The sequence below is a fragment of the Vulpes vulpes genome, chromosome 3 (genome assembly GCF_048418805.1).
Source record: "Vulpes vulpes isolate BD-2025 chromosome 3, VulVul3, whole genome shotgun sequence".
NCBI lineage: Eukaryota > Metazoa > Chordata > Mammalia > Carnivora > Canidae > Vulpes > Vulpes vulpes.
In genome coordinates, this window is record NC_132782.1 from 39,770,915 (window position 1) to 39,788,389 (window position 17,475).

General features: G+C 44.1%; 1 protein-coding gene across 1 annotated transcript; it reads right to left on the bottom strand.

Moving 5' to 3' along the window:
• Window positions 1–2,102: 2,102 nt before the first annotated feature.
• Window positions 2,103–15,097, bottom strand: LRRIQ4 (leucine rich repeats and IQ motif containing 4). The gene is made up of 5 exons (XM_026007697.2): window positions 14,075–15,097; window positions 10,136–10,309; window positions 8,464–8,602; window positions 7,237–7,433; window positions 2,103–2,288 (listed from the first exon to the last, which is right to left on the bottom strand). The coding sequence occupies exons 1-5, from the start codon at window positions 15,095–15,097 to the stop codon at window positions 2,136–2,138; spliced, it is 1,686 nt and encodes a 561-aa protein (XP_025863482.2). The 3' UTR covers window positions 2,103–2,135.
• Window positions 15,098–17,475: the final 2,378 nt, after the last annotated feature.

Below are 17,475 nucleotides of genomic sequence, written 5' to 3' on the forward strand. Positions count from 1 at the left end.
GCGTTGTAAATATGTATCTAGTAATCTAAGCACGATTTTACTCTCTAATGACAAGGATGCCCTGCCTCCATGGACTTCCATTTATTTTGGATGTATAGTTCGCTCACTGTGTAGAAGGCCTGCCAAAAATGTTTAGACTTTGGTAATATGTTTCCTTTTTTTTCTTGCCCTGGAATTTTCTGCCTCTTTTTTCCTACATGATAAATGTTCTAAATATAAGTGTGAGTGAGTGTGTATGTGTGTGAAATTCTAATGTGAAAGGCACTAGCTATGACAGTTTCACACTATCTTTACTATTATATGTGTCTTAATGAGATCTGTTTGCATTTGTAGCAGCAAGCGTACCCTTCCACGGTTTATTGTTTTATGTTCTGGTGCTTTTTATCTCAGATATAAACCATGAACACTAGTAATGGTCACAGATATCTGCATCTTGGTAAAAAAAAAAAGTGGTCAAAAATATTGAAACCCAGTATCAAAAACACATCTTATTAAAATAAAGTAAAATTTTCTATTATTAGGGATCCCTGGGTGGCGCAGCGGTTTGGCGCCTGCCTTTGGCCCAGGGCGCGATCCTGGAGACCCGGGATCGAATCCCACGTCGGGCTCCCGGTGCATGGAGCCTGCTTCTCCCTCTGCCTGTGTCTCTGGCTCTGTCTCTGCCTGTGTCTCTGGCTCTGTCTCTCCTTCTATCTCTCAAGAATAAATAAATAAATAAAAATCTTTAAAAAAAATTTCTATTATTAAAATAAGGGAACATTACCTTCTGGGCATTTTTTGGCATGGAATATTCTCTGTAAAACCTATCTGATTTATTAAGGTTTTTGTCTTGCTCTAAGTGATTTTTGAAATTTTGGGTTATCTTTTGCAGGAGCATGAAACTCATTGCACAGCAGAAATGTTTGCTCACACATTTCTATTCTTTTTTTTTTTTTACACATTTCTATTCTGACACACTTTGGGCAAATTATGTTTGGTTTCTTGTTGCTACACTGGTAATTTATATTGCAATCGTTGCTTGAATGATATGTAGGATTTGAAATCAATATTACTCCAAAAAAAGGTCATCAGGATGAGGAACTTTGGGTCGTGTAGATGGGGTTGTTTTAGGTAATTGTGGTATTCTTCATTCTCTGGGCATTCCCGTGAATTCCATGAGCACCTATGCTCTTGTGTTTGTATGAACATAGGCAAAATCTATGAACAACTAAGCAAAAACCAGAAACAGACCAATATCCTTCAGTGGGTGAATGATTCAACTATGGAACTAGGCAATACTGCTCAGCAACAAATTGATGCATGTGACAATGTGGATGGACTTTGAGTTATGCTGAGTTAAAAAGCCAATCCCTAAAGGCTACACATATGAGACTCCATTTATATGACTTCCCTGAAATAACAAAATTATAGAGCTGGAGAAAAAAGGTTAGGGACCGGGAGATGGGGTAGATGGTAGGTGTGACTAAAAGGAGTAGCACAGGGAGACTTGTGTTGGTTACGTAAAGCTACATGTGGCAAAACTGCATTGAACTACACACACACACACACACAAAGTGTTCCTACAACTGATGGGATCTGAAAAAGCCCAGTTGATGGCACCAATGTAAATTTTCTGGTTTTGGTATTGTCTTAGAGTCATGCAAAATGTCAACACTGAGGGAGGGTGAAGGGTGCACGAACCTCCCTGTCCATTTCTTTGGAGATTTTTGTGAGTCTCTATTTCAAAATGTAAAGTTTTCGGGGTGCCTGGCTGGCTCAGTCAGAAGAGCATACGACTCTTGATCTCGGGGTCATGAGGTCAAGCCTCATGTTGGCGGTAGAGGTTACTAAAATAAAGTTTTAAAGTAGACAGGATCAACCTCCATTTACCTATCACATGCATCTACAATTTTCAACTCATGGCCCGTCTTGTTTCATTTGGGTCCCTCACACTTACCTCTCCCTGATACTTTTCTGCCACTTCTCCCAGGCATCATATCATTTTAGCCGTAAAGACTTCATTCAATAAAGTAAGAGTCTTTATTTTTAGACATAATCATGATTCTATGAAAAATTTCAGCGTGGTAGGCATCTTCACTCCTACATATTTTGCCTTCTTAATCCAACAGGGTTCATTATCTCAATTCATTACAGAATTATCTCTTTTTTTTCTTTACAGGTTTTCCTTTTGCATCTTTTTCCCCTTTCTTATCTTTTGGAGAATTCTTTCCTTTCTTTAGCAGTCTTTGCTGTTCTTCAAATCTCCCCAGTCCTTTCCGGACCATTGTTCCACGCCACCACGCCTGAATCTGAAAACAAGATAAACCCAAACAGTGTCAGTCGGTATCCCTCCAGACTGGGGATGGCTATCTCTTCGTTCTGGTATGTAGTTTTAAAGACGTGAAGGATATAATATCATCAGAACTCTACACCTTATTTTCTCTCCCTCCCTAATTGGCCATTCTGGCAAATGTAAAAAGGAAAACAAGTTAAAAAAAAAAATTCAGGGACGTCTGGGTGGTTGAGCCTGTGCCTTTGGCTCAGGGCAAGATCCTGGAGTCCCAGGATCGATTCCCACATCGGGCTCCCTGCATGGAGCCTGCTTCTCCCTCTGCCTGTGCCTGTGTCTCTGTCTCTCTCTGTGTCTCTCATGAATAAATAAAATCGTTAAAAAAAATTCAGTGCTTTTATGTCCCAGGCACTGTTCTAGACATTTAGGAAACAGCAGCTAAATGTCACTGCCCTCACACTGCCGCCAAAGGAGACAATAAACACAGGACTTTATGATCTGCTAGATGGTAGTAAATGGCACGGAGACAACAGGACACAGTAAGGGGATCAGGAGGGCTTGTACCTGCCTTCCCTCTTGTCACTGGACTGCTGGGCCGGCCCCCCACTCCTTCTGAGACCCTGTTCCCTCCCACATGCTCACAAGCGTCCCTCCTCTAGTGCTAGGCTCTGAGCCTTTTGGTGCCTCCCCCACTTCTCTCAGAATAAAAGCTCAAGTCCTTAGGAGGCGTCACAAGGCCCTCTGTGATCTGCTCCCTTCCTCTTGCCCTCACTGACCTCCTAACTACTCCCTCGCCTTGCTCACTCTGCTCCAGCTGTGCAGGCCTGTTCACAGCTGGACACACCCAGCACGACCCCAGCTCACGGCTTCTGCTTTTGCTGCTGCTTCTGCTCGGAGCACTCCTCCCAGCATTCATATGGCTTAACCTCCAGTTCTTCAAGTATTGGCTCAACTGGCACAGCTGTGGACTGGATTGTGTCCCCTCACCTCCAACTCCTATTAAAAGCCCCAGCCTCTAATGTGATTGTATTTGGAGAGGGACCTTTGGGAAGTAACTAGGCTGAGATGTGATCATGAAGGTGGGGTCCTCCTGATGGGGTCAGGGCCCTCATGAGAACACCAGATAACTCACTCTGTCTCTGTCTTGTGAGAGCACAGCAAGAAGACAGCCGTGTGCAAGGCAGAAAGAGCTCTCACCAGAGATGGACCATGCTGCCGCCCTAATCCTGGCCTTCTAGCCTTGAGAACTGGGAGAGAGTTTCTGTTGTTGAGCCACCCAGGCTACGGTACACTGTTAGGGTAGGCTGAGCTGCCTACACCAGTCATTTCCCAAGGAGGCCTATCCAAACTATCTCATTTAATCAAATCCCGCCCCCCCCCCCGACCCCCAGCACCACCACCACACACACATATACACGACTTCTGGCAATCTCAGTTCCCTTTAGCTTGAGCTTTTTTCCAATACCACTTATCACTTTCTAACAGACTCTGTAATTTTATGTTTGATATCTCAGATTCTTATTTCCATCGCACTAGACCCTAAGCAATGTGAGGACAGAAAAAATTTGTCTGCTTTGTTCGCTGATGTATTTCCACGGCCTACGACAGTGCCTGGCACATAGTGGAAGCTCAGTGAGCATTTGCTGAATGAATGCACAAATGAATGAATGAGGTGGGCGGGGCATGCTGTTTTACAGAAGGGGGATCAAGGGCAGGTATGAGGATATTTGGACAGGGACTAAGTGAGGGCTGGGAGTCTCATCCATATGGAGGGGATGCAGCTCTGGGCAGAGGGAGGAGCAGCAGGCTTGGGCCTTGGGGAAACACCCAGGATCCCTTTGTGCTGTGAAAATGGGATAGAGGAGATGATGGGGAGTAGAGCCGCCACAAGTGATTTCAGGTGGTGGTTTTCCAGGGGAACAGAATCGCCCTCGAGAGGCGTTCTAGACAGTTACAGGGCTTTTTCTTGCCTTAAGGGTAGGCAGTCTTCAACTGTGGGACACGCACCGAGTCCACAAAGACTTTCCCAGGGGGTGCACGCGTGGGTAGTTTGGAGGCAATCTATTTCCAGAGCTTCACCTGCTCTATGCACCCCTTCCTACCAGGTGTCCACCTAGGAACACAGCTGCTGGCTCTCCACGCCTGCCTCGGCCTCCGCAGCTGCCTCTCTGGCACACCTCTCAGCCACCTGAATCTGACTAGGGTGTGTTTTGCCCTGGACTCCAAAAACCCCTGGGACACCACGAAGAAGAGACAATACAAAATAGTCGTATTGAAAACAAAACCAAACAAACAAGAACAACAAAAAACACAAATACAGAGAACTGTTGTTTCTCAGAGGGGAGGTGGGTGTGGGGGTGCGTGGAATAGGCGAAGGGCTGAAGAGGTACAAACTTCCAGTTATAAAGTAAGTAAGTCATGGAGATGAAAAGTTCAGGACAGGGAATGTAGGCAGCAATATTGTAATAACATCGTGTGTGACAGATGGGGACGACGCTTGCAGTGAGCACCGTGTAATGCATAGAATCGTCAAATCAATATGCTGTGCACCTGAAATTAATATAAAATTGTATGTCAATTCGATTTCAAAAACAGAAGACTGGTAGTATTGACGTTGGCCGTAGGGACTAGGTAACCGATTCTTTTGTAAGGCAAGTGGTTCCCGAGCTCTTTGCCTTCAAGAAAATGGAAAGACCAGCTGAGTTGCCCACTAAGAGCCTGCCATGTGATTTGGGGGGATGCAAATCTGAAGAAGTTCAGAGACGTGTGAACATTACCATTTAAAACAAAATCATAGAGGCGCACACACACACACACACACACACACAAGCTGCTTCCATTCTTGTCAACTTCTCTAAGTAAACAAGGTTTCTCAGGGCTTCATCTGTAAAAAACGAAATACAGGAACAGAACCAATGTCAATTCTGTCTCGTCCCAGCAACAGGTAGTGTTTATGCAGGGATATAGAACCTATGTGGGAAGGTCTCCCACTTGTATATGTAACTCCCAAATCCTATAGGCCAAAGAATTAAATGTCAAAATATATAATGGATTTTATAGTGTTTTGGTCAGTTTTATAGTGCTAATAATTGTAATATGACTCAATCCAGGACATTAAAAAACCCTATGATTACAGAAAAAAAATTCTAATCTTAAAACTTCATTTGTATAAATATTTTTGTTGCCTGAAAGCATGAAAGGTGATCTACAAATGACTTAAAATTATATATATAAAACGTTAAGCTCAATTCTTGGGGGAAAGTGAAGTAGAAATACATGCTCAAGAATAAAAAAGAAAGGATTATAACATTTCTGCCTATAGGGGCCCCTGGGTGGCACAGTCCATTAGGCGTCCGACTGGTGATTTCAGCTCAGGTCATGAGTTCATGGGTTCAGTGGGACTGAGCCCCTCCTCGGCCTCCGCACCCAGCATGGAGTCTACTTGAGATTCTCTCTCCCTCTTCCCCTGTCCCTCTCCCACTCAGCACACATATGCGTGCATGCTCTCTCGAATAAATCTTAAAAAAATTTCTGCCTGTAAAATAAGACCTTGCTCAAGTATTTTGTATCAAATCATAAGGGTATTTAGATTCCATTGGGGACATTTAAAATAACTGATTTAAAAGCTTTATTTTAAGATGTCAACATTGAAAACTCACGGAAAAGTAAATCCTTTGCAATGTTTAAACTTAGTGGCAAAAGAATTAAAACACCAATTTTAAAATGTGCAAGAGGGTATGTGGTTTTTCAAAATCTTTTTACGCGTTTTAGGAAGTATCCAAAAAGTATTATTTTCCTTTTTCCAGTGTTGCCACTCCTGAGTATATACATATTAAAATAAGTGTTTTAAGATAAATTACTTTCCTTTTTATGTCACAGCGCTGTCCTTATCTTCATTTATTAAAATTATGGGTTTTGGTTTAATTTCAGGAGAGTAAAGAAGGTATCACATACTATTTATCATAAAAGAGAGGGTGTTAGGTTTGATATGGTTGAGGGCCGTTGATAGGTGAGGGTCTTGCAAACCAAAGACTGTTCAGCTAAAAAAAATCATGGATTTCAGTAGAGTAGTGAAAAGATCCCACCTAAGTTTTAACAGCATGGGGCTGACTGCTACGTGGAAGTACACTGTAAGGCTAGCAGGTGTGGAAGTGGGGATACTGGTTAGAGGACTAAGGCCATCAGGGTGGGAGATCATGGGGGCTTGGACCAGCCGAATAAAGAATATTGAATACTGACTGAAGTGGGGCCTGGCCTGGCCTAACTGGGGGTATCCTAATTGTATCCATGGGTGAGGTGGGCAAAGAGGAAATGACAAGTTTCTTTGCTCCCCTCCTTTTTTTTTTTTTTTTTTTTTTTTAGGATTTTATTTTTTCATTCATGAGAGATACAGAGAGAGAGAGAGAGGCAGAGACACAGGCAGAGGGAGAAGCAGGCTCCTTGCGGGGGAGCCCAATGTGGGACTTGATCCCTGAGCTGAGGGAGGGCAGCTCAGCTCAACCACTGAGCCACCCAGGCATCACGCTCACCCTCCTTTATAAAGGCTTTTTGCCTCCTGACCCTAGTTAGTGGCAGAGCAGAACTCTGGTCTCTATACCGCTGCTCCATAAAGACTTTCACTTCTAATTTTTCAGCCTTAGTGACTTTGTGAATATAAACTTTTCAGTCCAGTGAATAGTCCAAGAATCTTAGGCTGTTTCGGGATCCTGAGGTTTGGGGTTCTTTTGCCTGTTTGTTGTCTTATCTGACAAAGAGATGAAGGTCAAAAAGGCAAAAAGGCTAAGATGAGGTTCAAAGATCCCCTTGCTTAATTCTGAGTAGATAAAGGAAGTAAGAGTCGCTGCTCTCAATGAGGACGACGTAGAGATGTGTGAAGCGCAGCCCCGGAACAGTCTGTGATATGTTCACCACTGACCCCTCTCCACAGCAACTGTGAATGCGTTATCCGGAATTTTTGCGGATTTTACCTTTGTGGCCATTATTTTCTTGTTTCTTTTTGTCTTCAAGTATGTCCATATAGCCTGACTGCCTTCAATGCACACTTCTTTTGGGGGGTCTTCCATGGGATTGTCCATCAGTGTCAAAACCTTGAGGTTCACCAGGCTATCCAAATTCTCTGGAAGACAGGTGATCAAGTTGTCCTCAAGCAGTAATTCTTTCAAAGCTGAAACAATTTTTGAATGACAGATTTATCTTAAGAAGAAGCAAAGTTTCTCTGCCTCTCTCTCTCTCTCTGTGTCTCTCATGAATAAATAACATCTTTAAAAAAAAAGAAGAAGAAGCAAAGTTAAAACATGCATTCTTTAGTCCAGTTACTTTGAAATGTTTGTTTCCTGCCGTGTCATGTATCAAAAGACACCGATTTAATGAGGTAAACCAAGGTCTCTTCCCTCTAACAATTCAGATTGTTGGAGCCAGTGTATATATTAGAGACAGAAATAGAGCACACACCAAAAAAATCTCACAGTGTTTCATTCCTCCAGGGACCAAGGACAGGAAAAAAATGTGTGGTCAGGAGCATCACATGCCCACCCCTCGACTCTAATCTATGGCAAAAAAAAAACAAAACAAAACAAAAAAAAAACAAAAACCATTTTATTTGGTCCCACCAGAAGCTCAGCAAAAGGCTGGTAAGTGGATGGATGGATTGATGCATGTACAAATAAAGAATGGTTTAACCTAGTGTCAAATGATGTTTGGGTGCTTAAATATGAATCATATGTGATTTTTCATGCCAGTCCCACAGCTCCAGAAGTACCCCCCCCCCCCCCTTGCTGACTTCACCACTCTAGGTCAACACTTTTCATTTTATTCAAGTGACTTAGTGACCTAACACAAATTTGCTCTAGGACCCCTGGCTCCAAACTCTGGCAGGTAGTAGGTAGGCAGAAAAGGATTGTCGGTGGCATAATGACTGGAAGGAGGAAGGCTAATTTTCTCTGCAGTTGCTCTTTCCTTCTCTCTTCAGTTCCAAATAAACAATCTAACTGCCTTCGTGAGGTTCTTACCTGTATCAGGCACCTGGCCTTCCCTGTCTCACTAGTGAGACCTGCGAGGAGGTAATGGGGGTAGGGCTAAGCTCTCTGAACATTGAGATTAGTCTTGAGTGAACCAAGGAAGTGGGAAATGCTTCAGCATGAGAAATGCTGGCCTCGCACTCCTCTAGGCTGAGGATCTCTACTGAGATTCCTTACCTTGTGCTTGGCAAATGGAATTTGGAAGTTTCTTAAGCCAGTTGTGGCGGCAGTCAAGAATTTCCAGGTTAGGCATTGATCCCAAAGATGTGGGCAGGTACTCCAGATGATTGTTCTCCACATACAACTCTTTAAGACTCTGAAAAACATAGGAGTAGACCATAATGATCCTTACACTGATAAAAGAATTAAGAAAACCAGACTCACTGATGAGTTCCCATGCTCTTTCAATGGGGATAGTGTGCATTGGGTCAACGAAGAAACTAAGAACCATCATCAAAACATAAAATTATTTTTGGGTAAAACCATTGGATGTGGTTCCCATTTATGCAGGGAAAAGAAAACACGGGAATCTCATGTTTGTTTCACAAGAACTTTACAGAAAAATAACTGTGATAATTTATATCGTTTGCTCCCCTTCAGTAGCTAATTAGCAGCAGCAGTTGCTGTAGGACTGAAATCGCATCAAGTATCAATCTAACATTGTCCAGGTGGAAGTAGCCAAAATGTGCAAACGAATTAGTTATTTTCAAATCCACTGGACAAAAATGTAATGTTTGCATCTCACCCTAAGCTTTCAGAGAGTGTTCCGTGGCGTATCAAGGAGCCAGATGATGAGAAAAATTCTGAACCCAGGGCAAAGCAGTGGAGAATCAGGAATAGGACATCTGTGTCACAGGTGAGAGGTTACCCATGCCATACATGCTGTCGCTCAGCTCCACAACTGGGGCTCATGTTGTGGCCCACACCTACTTTAACATTAGGAAGAGCGCAGTACAACAAATATGGAAAAAAATCTCAATTCTTTAAAGTATGCATACATTAAGACACAGGGGTATGGCTACTTTGAATGAAGTTATCCTGTTGCTTTGTTAGGATTTAGCACAGGGCTGCGTGTGGGCCCATCTCCATAGGATCCTGGGACCGTGTTAAACCCTGATTTGCCCACCATCATACAGGGAGGGAGGTCACATTGACCCATCCAGAATGCAGACTCCTAGCCATGTCACCTGTAGGATACTTTAACTTCAAAAATAGTACAATTTTCAGGGGCCTCTTACAAAAGGTAGAAATCAAATGGAAAGTGATAGGGCTCAATTTTTTTTTCAGGTTTTTTTAAATTTTTTATTTTTTTGCTAATTCCCAGGTTTTATTTATTTATTTATTTATTTATTTATTTATTTTTATTGGAGTTCAATTTGCCAACATATAGCATAACACCCAGTGCTCATCCCATCAAGTGCCCCCCTCAGTGCCCGTCACCCATTCACCCCCACCCCCCGCCCACCTCCCCTTCCACCACCCCTTGTTCGTTTCCCAGAGTTAGGAGTCTCTCATGTTCTGTCTCCCTTTCTGATATTTCCCACTCATTTTTTCTCCTTTTCCTTTTATTTAGGGCTCAATTTCTGCAAATAAAACGTGCCAAACTGCACAGCGGAGAGGACCCCCGGCATAGCATGGGGGCATGCTATAGCCTCTTGGCTATGTTCTTTGCATATGCATCCAGGGGTTCAGGAAAACAGTGCTAGAATGACTGACTGTTTGGGGTTGGAAATATAATATGGAGGATTCCCTCAAGCCTCTGGGGATGCCACTGTGTTTTCTCAGTATCAGCCAACTTAAGGAGTCAGTAGGCATGTACTTCATTGCTTACTCATTTGGGGAGGCTTACCTGTAGTTTGCTAATGTGTTCTGGAATATAGGTGAGCTTCATTCCCTGGTCTTGCCCAATGTATAATTTCTCTAAAGACTCTAAAGAAAGGATTTCTTCTGGAAACGAAGGGAACTGATTTCCTGTTAATCCAAGCATCTTCAGCTTTGAAAGTGAGCCGAAGTCTGAAGGTAACTAGAAGTATTCCAAAAAGATAAGTTTCCGGTCAAGATTATTTTGAACAATAAGATAATAAATGGAGTTCTTAGTTTTGAGGACAATTGATAAACCTAAAGTAGAGCAATTTAGCAATTCCTACGGATGAGAAGTTGGCACAAATACTTGCGTATAGAGTATTTGTATTTGTAGATCTAAAGTCTGGAGTCCCACTCTTTCTCCAAGCCCCTCTGCTCTTCACTTTAGGCATTGCTTTAAACTGAAGCAATTTTTAACCTACTTTATTGCAAACTTTTGAACCGTGGTGCAGCAAATGCTTGACACTACTGCAAAAGTGCTGAAGTTATCAGAGTAATACCCCAACTGTAATATTGATAAGTTCAGTTATTGGAACTGATCAATCTAGTAACATGTCAGCAATTTATAAACTTCAGCTGAAATCTCAGTTGGATGCAAACAGTGAAGATGATCATGATTTTATCTTACCATATTCTCCCCACCAGTAAATAATGAGGCTTATGGACCCTCTGTAGGTATCAGGGAGGCATTTCCTAGACTCCCAGACTGCCAGGCTTGGCACGTCTTACAAAGGTTGTCTATTCTAATCCTTTAATGGGATGGTTGAACATATTCCACACATGCTAGCCATGCAGCACACATTTAAACAGCACCTCCTGGAATGCAAAGCTCATTACTTGGATGGAGACCTCTAATCATCAGATTTTCTTCTTTTGTCAAGCCAAAAATCTGTGTCACTATTATGTTCACCTATTGGTCTCTTTCTGGCCATCTGGAACCACACGGAAAAATCTCATTCTTAAAATATGTGATAGTCTCCCTATTGATTATGTTGCAGAGACACCTATTTTCTTTTTTTTTTTTTTTTGAGACACCTATTTTCTTTTTTTTCTTTTTTTTAAATTTTTATTTATTTATGATAGTCACAGAGAGAGAGAGAGAGGCAGAGACACAGGCGGAGGGAGAAGCAGGCTCCATGCACCGGGAGCCCGACGTGGGATTCGATCCCGGGTCTCCAGGATCGCGCCCTGGGCCAAAGGCAGGCGCCAAACCGCTGCGCCACCCAGGGATCCCGAGACACCTATTTTCTTGTAGAAAAATAAAACACAGTTCTAGATCTCAACAGCTTCTTAACTCACTTTGAACCACCTTCTTTTATCAGGCTTTACTTCCAATGGGGAAATATATTCCCCACAGTTCCCTATCCCAGCCCTGGCATCTCCGCTACCCATTCCTCTCTTCTTCATGAAAATGGTGACACTTCAGCTTAGCCTCACCTCTCCATAGATGGGGCGGGGAAGGTTGGAAACATAATTGGGGAGCAGCTCAAAAGAAAGCTCCCTAAAGTGATAACATAACAGTAAGTCTCACACATCTGCAATCTTTCATATGGTATTTTTCTCTTTATTGTGTAGGAGGAGGGCTCATTTTCCTAAAAGTGCTCTAAAATGTTTATAGTTTTATTTATTTTTTAATCGGAGGAAGTCAGTCTCCGGAGAAACTGATATTTAAGCTTTCCTTCTTGGCTATTTCAAAATTCTTCAACAGGCACTTAGATCCCTTTAATACACAGCATCTGCATCAGTGCCGTCCAAAATAATAGGATAAAGTTTTTCAATCTTACCCCTTCATTATAACCTAGTAACGTCCCTCTTACTGCTGTTCAGTTAGCTCATAAGTATAGCTTTTCTTTTTCAAAGCACATTGAATGTTCAAAGTTTCTTTTTCCCCCGGATATTCAAGATCTAGTAATTAATCCCATCACAGTCACATTAAAGTATAGTGGAAAATAAATCCAGATGTACAGAAAACCTATAGAGAGTTAAATCAGGACAGTCAGTATGGATGCCCTAAATTTGAGCTACAGTCATTTTGAGCATAAGTCAAATGTCCTTTAGCAGGACATTTGTACCATACAAATAAAATCTATGTAGATACACACTGAAGTCAGCTACTTTTGCATACACCTAGAAAAAGCTACTGGCCAAGAGCAAGAAATCCATCAGGTAAGTCTTTGGGGTAGGAGAGGTAAGGAGCTGGCTTAAAAGCCATGTGTCATTATACAGAGAAATGCACTGGGAGGTAACTGGAAAGATTAACCATAATAGGACTCGAGAAAAGAAGACCCAAAACCACAAAAATATCATCATAAGACCTGAATGTTTGTTAAAAAAAAAAAAAAGACCTGAAGAATAACAAGCAATGGCACCCAGAGATCTTCACATCCCATATAATAATGTTGAAAACGTCCACATTTCAGTACAGTTTGACTAGTGGTAAAACCTGGTATTGGGTGATGCTTATCTTTGTGAAGGCAACCATCTGTGTGTGATTCCCTCCTCTATTCTGATCTCTTACAATGTCTCACAGGAAAGAATTAGGTTCAGGACTCAATAGGAATCAAGTCAATGTGTTATTCTTCCCAAGGGCACTTTATATTTTGAGCCTTTCACTCTCAATGTGGAATGACAGACTTTGTCCACTGTAAAAGGAATTTCTTACCTCAGAGCTTCCCTGAGTGCTACCTCAGGGTACCTTAGTGCTACCGGGCTGCCCTAAAAAGAATTTTTAAATAAAAGGAAATGCTGCAATTAAAACTGAGCCCCTTGGGCAGCCCTGGTGGCTCAGCGGTTTAGTGCCACCTTCAGCCCAGGGTGTGATCCTGGAGACCCGGGTTGGAGTCCCACGTCCCACGTCGGGCTCCCTGCATGGAGCCTGATTCTCCCTCTGCCTGTGTTTCTGCCTCTGTGTGTGTGTGTGTGTGTGTGTGTGTCTCATGAATAAATAAATAAAACCTTTAACATAAATAAATAAACAAACAAACAAACAAACAAACCTGAGCCCCCTGTCATCCCCTCCTCACTTCCTTGATTTCCTTCCTCTTCCCAGAGGCAGCCACTACTAAGAAGTGAGCGAGGTTTTTTCCTAGTTCATATATTTTATTCTTTTATTATATATATAAATATCCACAAACTATGTGTTGTGTGTGCATGTATGTAGTTTTGTGTGATTAAGAGTTTATAAATGGGGACGCCTGGGTGGCTTAGTGGTTGAGCACCTGCCTTCCGCTCCGGGCATGATCCTGGGATCCTGGGGTCCTGGGATCGAGTCCCACATTGGGCTCCCTGCATGGAGCCTGCTTCTCCCTCTGCCTGTGTCTCTGCCTCTCTCTCTCTGTGTCTCTCATGAATAAATAAAATCTTAAAAAAAAAAAAGACTATAAATAGTGGCAGGTTCTGCAATTTGTTGTCTGCGTTCCTAACAAACACCACAATTTCGAGGTTTATCTGCACAGGCACATATTGCACCGGGTCACTTAAATGACTGTGTAGATTTTTAATTTTAGGAGTGTAGCGGCAGCTTTTTGCCCACTGCTCCGCTGACCTTGAGACTGTCTCCCAGGCTCCCCGTCAATGTCCCTATGATGGGCATTTTTGAACAGGGCCGCCCTGCACAACCTGCGAGGGGGCTTCTCTAGGGATGAGGCTGTTTTTGCAGTTCACCGTGAGTGGAAGATTAAGGCCTTGAGGCTGTGGGTGTCAGGAGAAAAAAAAGAAAAAAAGAAAAAATCTGCCTCCTAAGGAGGAATCCCGGTTGAGGGGCGCAGAATGGTTCCGAATGCAGACTCTGGGGCGCAGCAGCTCCGGGATGGAAGGGCTGTGCCTGTGCCCCGCCAGGTGGGTGAGCCCCCCTGTCCCCCCAGCTCCCCACGTGGCACCGAGGACGGTGCCCCCCCCCCCCCCCCCCATGCAGCCAGCATCGCACCTGCCGTATTCTATTGTCGTCCAGCGCCAGCACCTGCAGGTGCCTGAGCGCGCAGAGCTCGGCGGGGCCGCGCTCCAGGTGGTTCTGGCTGAGGTCCAGGAGGCGCAGGTGGACCAGCCGCCGGAAGGAGCGCCGCAGCGCCCGCAGGCCCGTGTCGCGCAGGTACAGCAGGTGCACGGAGCTCCACCTGCACACGAGGCGCGGCAGCCTCTCCAGGTGGTTGCCGCTCAGCCCCACCTCGGTCAGCGCGGCGAGCTGGGCCAGGCCCCGCGGCAGGGAGCGCAGCCGGTTGCGGGACAGATCCAGCACGGCCAGCCCGGCGCAGAGGCCCAGCGCCTCGGGCAGGCCGGCCAGGCGGTTGTCGGCCACGTAGAACTTCTGCAGCCTCGCCAGGTTGCCAATCTCCTCGGGGATGGCGGTGAGCTGGTTCTCATCCAGGTCGATGATCTCCAGGTTGCAGAGGACACAGAGCTCCGGCGGGAAGACTTCAAACTGGTTGTGCCCCAGGTAGATCTCCCGCAGTTGGATCTGGTTCACGATTTCCTTGGGCAGAGACCTCAGGTGGTTGCCGGTCAGGCCGAGCAGCTCGAGGTGGTGCAGGAGTTTGCAGAGGACGTTGGGGATCTCCCCCAGGTGCGTGTGGTAGAGGCGCAGCTCCCGCAGCCTGCGCAGGCCGCCCAGGACGGGAAGGGATGAGGACAGCAGCGGGTTGTGGCTCAGGTCCAGGCCCTCCAGGCTGCCCAGCCTGCCCAGCTCTGGGCAGAGCTTGCCCAGCCTGTTCTTGTTCAGGTAGAGAACCCGGAGGTTCTTTAAGTGCTGAATATCCTGCGGGATCTCTTCGATCTGGTTGTTTTCCAGATGCACTTCTTCTAATTCTTCTAAATCTGTGATCTCCCGTGGAACGGTCGTCAAGCTCTGACTGGAGGCATCAATGAAAAATGTCCTATCGGAGGCCCGTTGCGGATCATTTATCCGATGCATTTTAAATGCCTGTCCTCCTGATTTTGTCATGTCCTTTGACATGAAGTCAAATATATTCAAAATCTGAAATATTGTGAAAAGAAAAGAAAAAAAATCCGTTTACTTGCCACGAGACTCCATATCCTTAAGAGAGAGAAAACATAAGTTCAGTTGATTGGATCTAGGCCTTGACATTCTAACACAGCATGAAATGTCGGTTTTTGAAACCCATAAAACATTATGTGTTAATGAATTGAATTTAAATAAAATTAAAAAAAAAAGAGAAATGTAGGTTTCTGTGTTATGTGTCAGGAGATGAATTCAGGCATAGATGCCTCCTAACAGGCTGACTTCTATGAAAAGAAAAATATTGTCTTAGTTTTTTCACATCCCTATCTTGATTCTCTTTCCAGGTGGAACATAGACGGTGGCAAAGAAGAAAAAAATAAAAATTAAAAAAAAAGGGATCCCTGGGTGGTGCAGCGGTTTGGCGCCTGCCTTTGGCCCGGGGCGCAATCCTGGAAGACCCAGGATCGAATCCCACGTCGGGCTCCTGGTGCATGGAGCCTGCTTGTCCCTCTGCCTGTGTCTCTGCCTCTCTCTGTGTGTGACTATCATAAATAAATGAAAATTAAAAAATAAAATCTTTAAAAAAAATTTTAAAAAAATTAAAAAAGGTTGCAAAGAATTGCTCTTACCATAAACACTGAGAGAACACTAGGGAAAAAAAAAACCCAATAGTTTAAAATATTGCATTTTTTCTTGAAGCCACCAGAGAGCTGTGGAATTAAACTCTAGAGATGGACTCTCCCTTCCTAAGTAGAGCCCAGCGGGTACTTTCATGCCTGGTGGTGTTTTCAACTTTGGAGACTGGCAGGCAGAGAATACGCACAGGCAGAGGAACTTCTGAGATAAAGAGAAACCAGCCAAACTGTCCAAAGCCGTGCACGAATGGCGTGGTGGATGAGCACGGAAGAACCCAAAATGCAGATCTGGCTCTCCTCGGTTGCCTGGGGCTGACTCAGTGGCCTAGGAGAAGCTGCAGACCAGCTGAAAGAGCAGAGAGACATCCTGTCTTCTCGTGGCCCTAGATCCCTAAGCCTAGGGTCTTTGGCTTGCTCTCTAGGATGGGGCTTTCCTGCTGCAGCACTAGGCCTCTCCTCCCACACAGAGGCCCAGGCCCTAGACGAAGGGCTGTGCTTCCAGCCCCACACTTAATACTATTGCACCTTGCAACACAACAGTAGGTGGTTTGGATCCTCGTTGCTCTATGCCTAACCTCCAACAGAGCTCTGGGACAGGGTTGTTCTCTGTTATTTAAAGAAAGAAAAAGACTGGGACGCCTCGGTGGCTCAGTGGTGTGATCTGGGGGTTCCCGGATCGAGTCCCGCATCGGGCTCCCCACAGAGAGCCTGCTTCTCCCTCTGCCCGTGTCTCTGCCTCTGTGTGTGTCTCTCATGAATAAATAAATAAAATCTTAAAAAAAAAAACACTTAACATTGATTAAATTACATCTAGAATGAACTGTCTCCGACATTTGTCATTTGATCATTTGATTGATTTACTACTGTCCAGTCCTGTAGGGTCAAATTTCCAGTGTCCTAAATATCAAACTACTGACAATGCTGAAGACTGCTAGACCATCCACAGTGTACAGACCAAGGCCATGGTAGAAATGAAAATAGACAACACTCAGGACACTATACCCTCTTAGCTTAACTTCAATTAATGTGTGTAATCCTCACTAGAACCCTAAGAAGCAGGCACCATTACGGCCTCTGCTTTACAGATACAGAAACTAACCAAATGGTCTTTTCTCAGGACATAGTAGGAAGCAGAGAATTTCTCTTAACCTCACTGAAGATATTAACGTTTGTTTACAAGAATGGTTTTTATTAAAATCAGTCTTGGGTGCGAGCATTCAAGCTTGATTTTCTTCTGTGGCCTTCCAGCAGAGTCAGCTGGGGGAAGATTGCTGCGGACCGGCCATCTGATTAGGGTTAACACAAGTGCGTCTGGGCTTCCAGACCCATAAAATGAATTATTTCTCCTAACATTCATCTGGTACCACGATGAGACCTGACTAGAATGTCTGAACGTGTGTGTACACATGTTATCTCGCCAGAATCATATAGCCCACATGTGTCTGGAACCAATTTGATGGGCTCTGAAAGCTGTATATATTGTATATCCATTAGCAGACTTAATAAAAGGAGGTTGTAAAGCCAGATTTGCAACAGCCTGGACAGTTATTCAGCCTCAGTAAATAAGAACGGAGGAGATGGGTTCCTTATCGGCTATATTTTTTTCGTAAGGATTGCTACTGCAAAAAAAAAAAAAAAAAAAGGATTGCTACCGCAACCTGGTCAGATTAACCTGTTACAACCCCATATTACTGCAGAATTTCTAAGTGTAATGACTGTTGTGTCATTTCAAGGAGC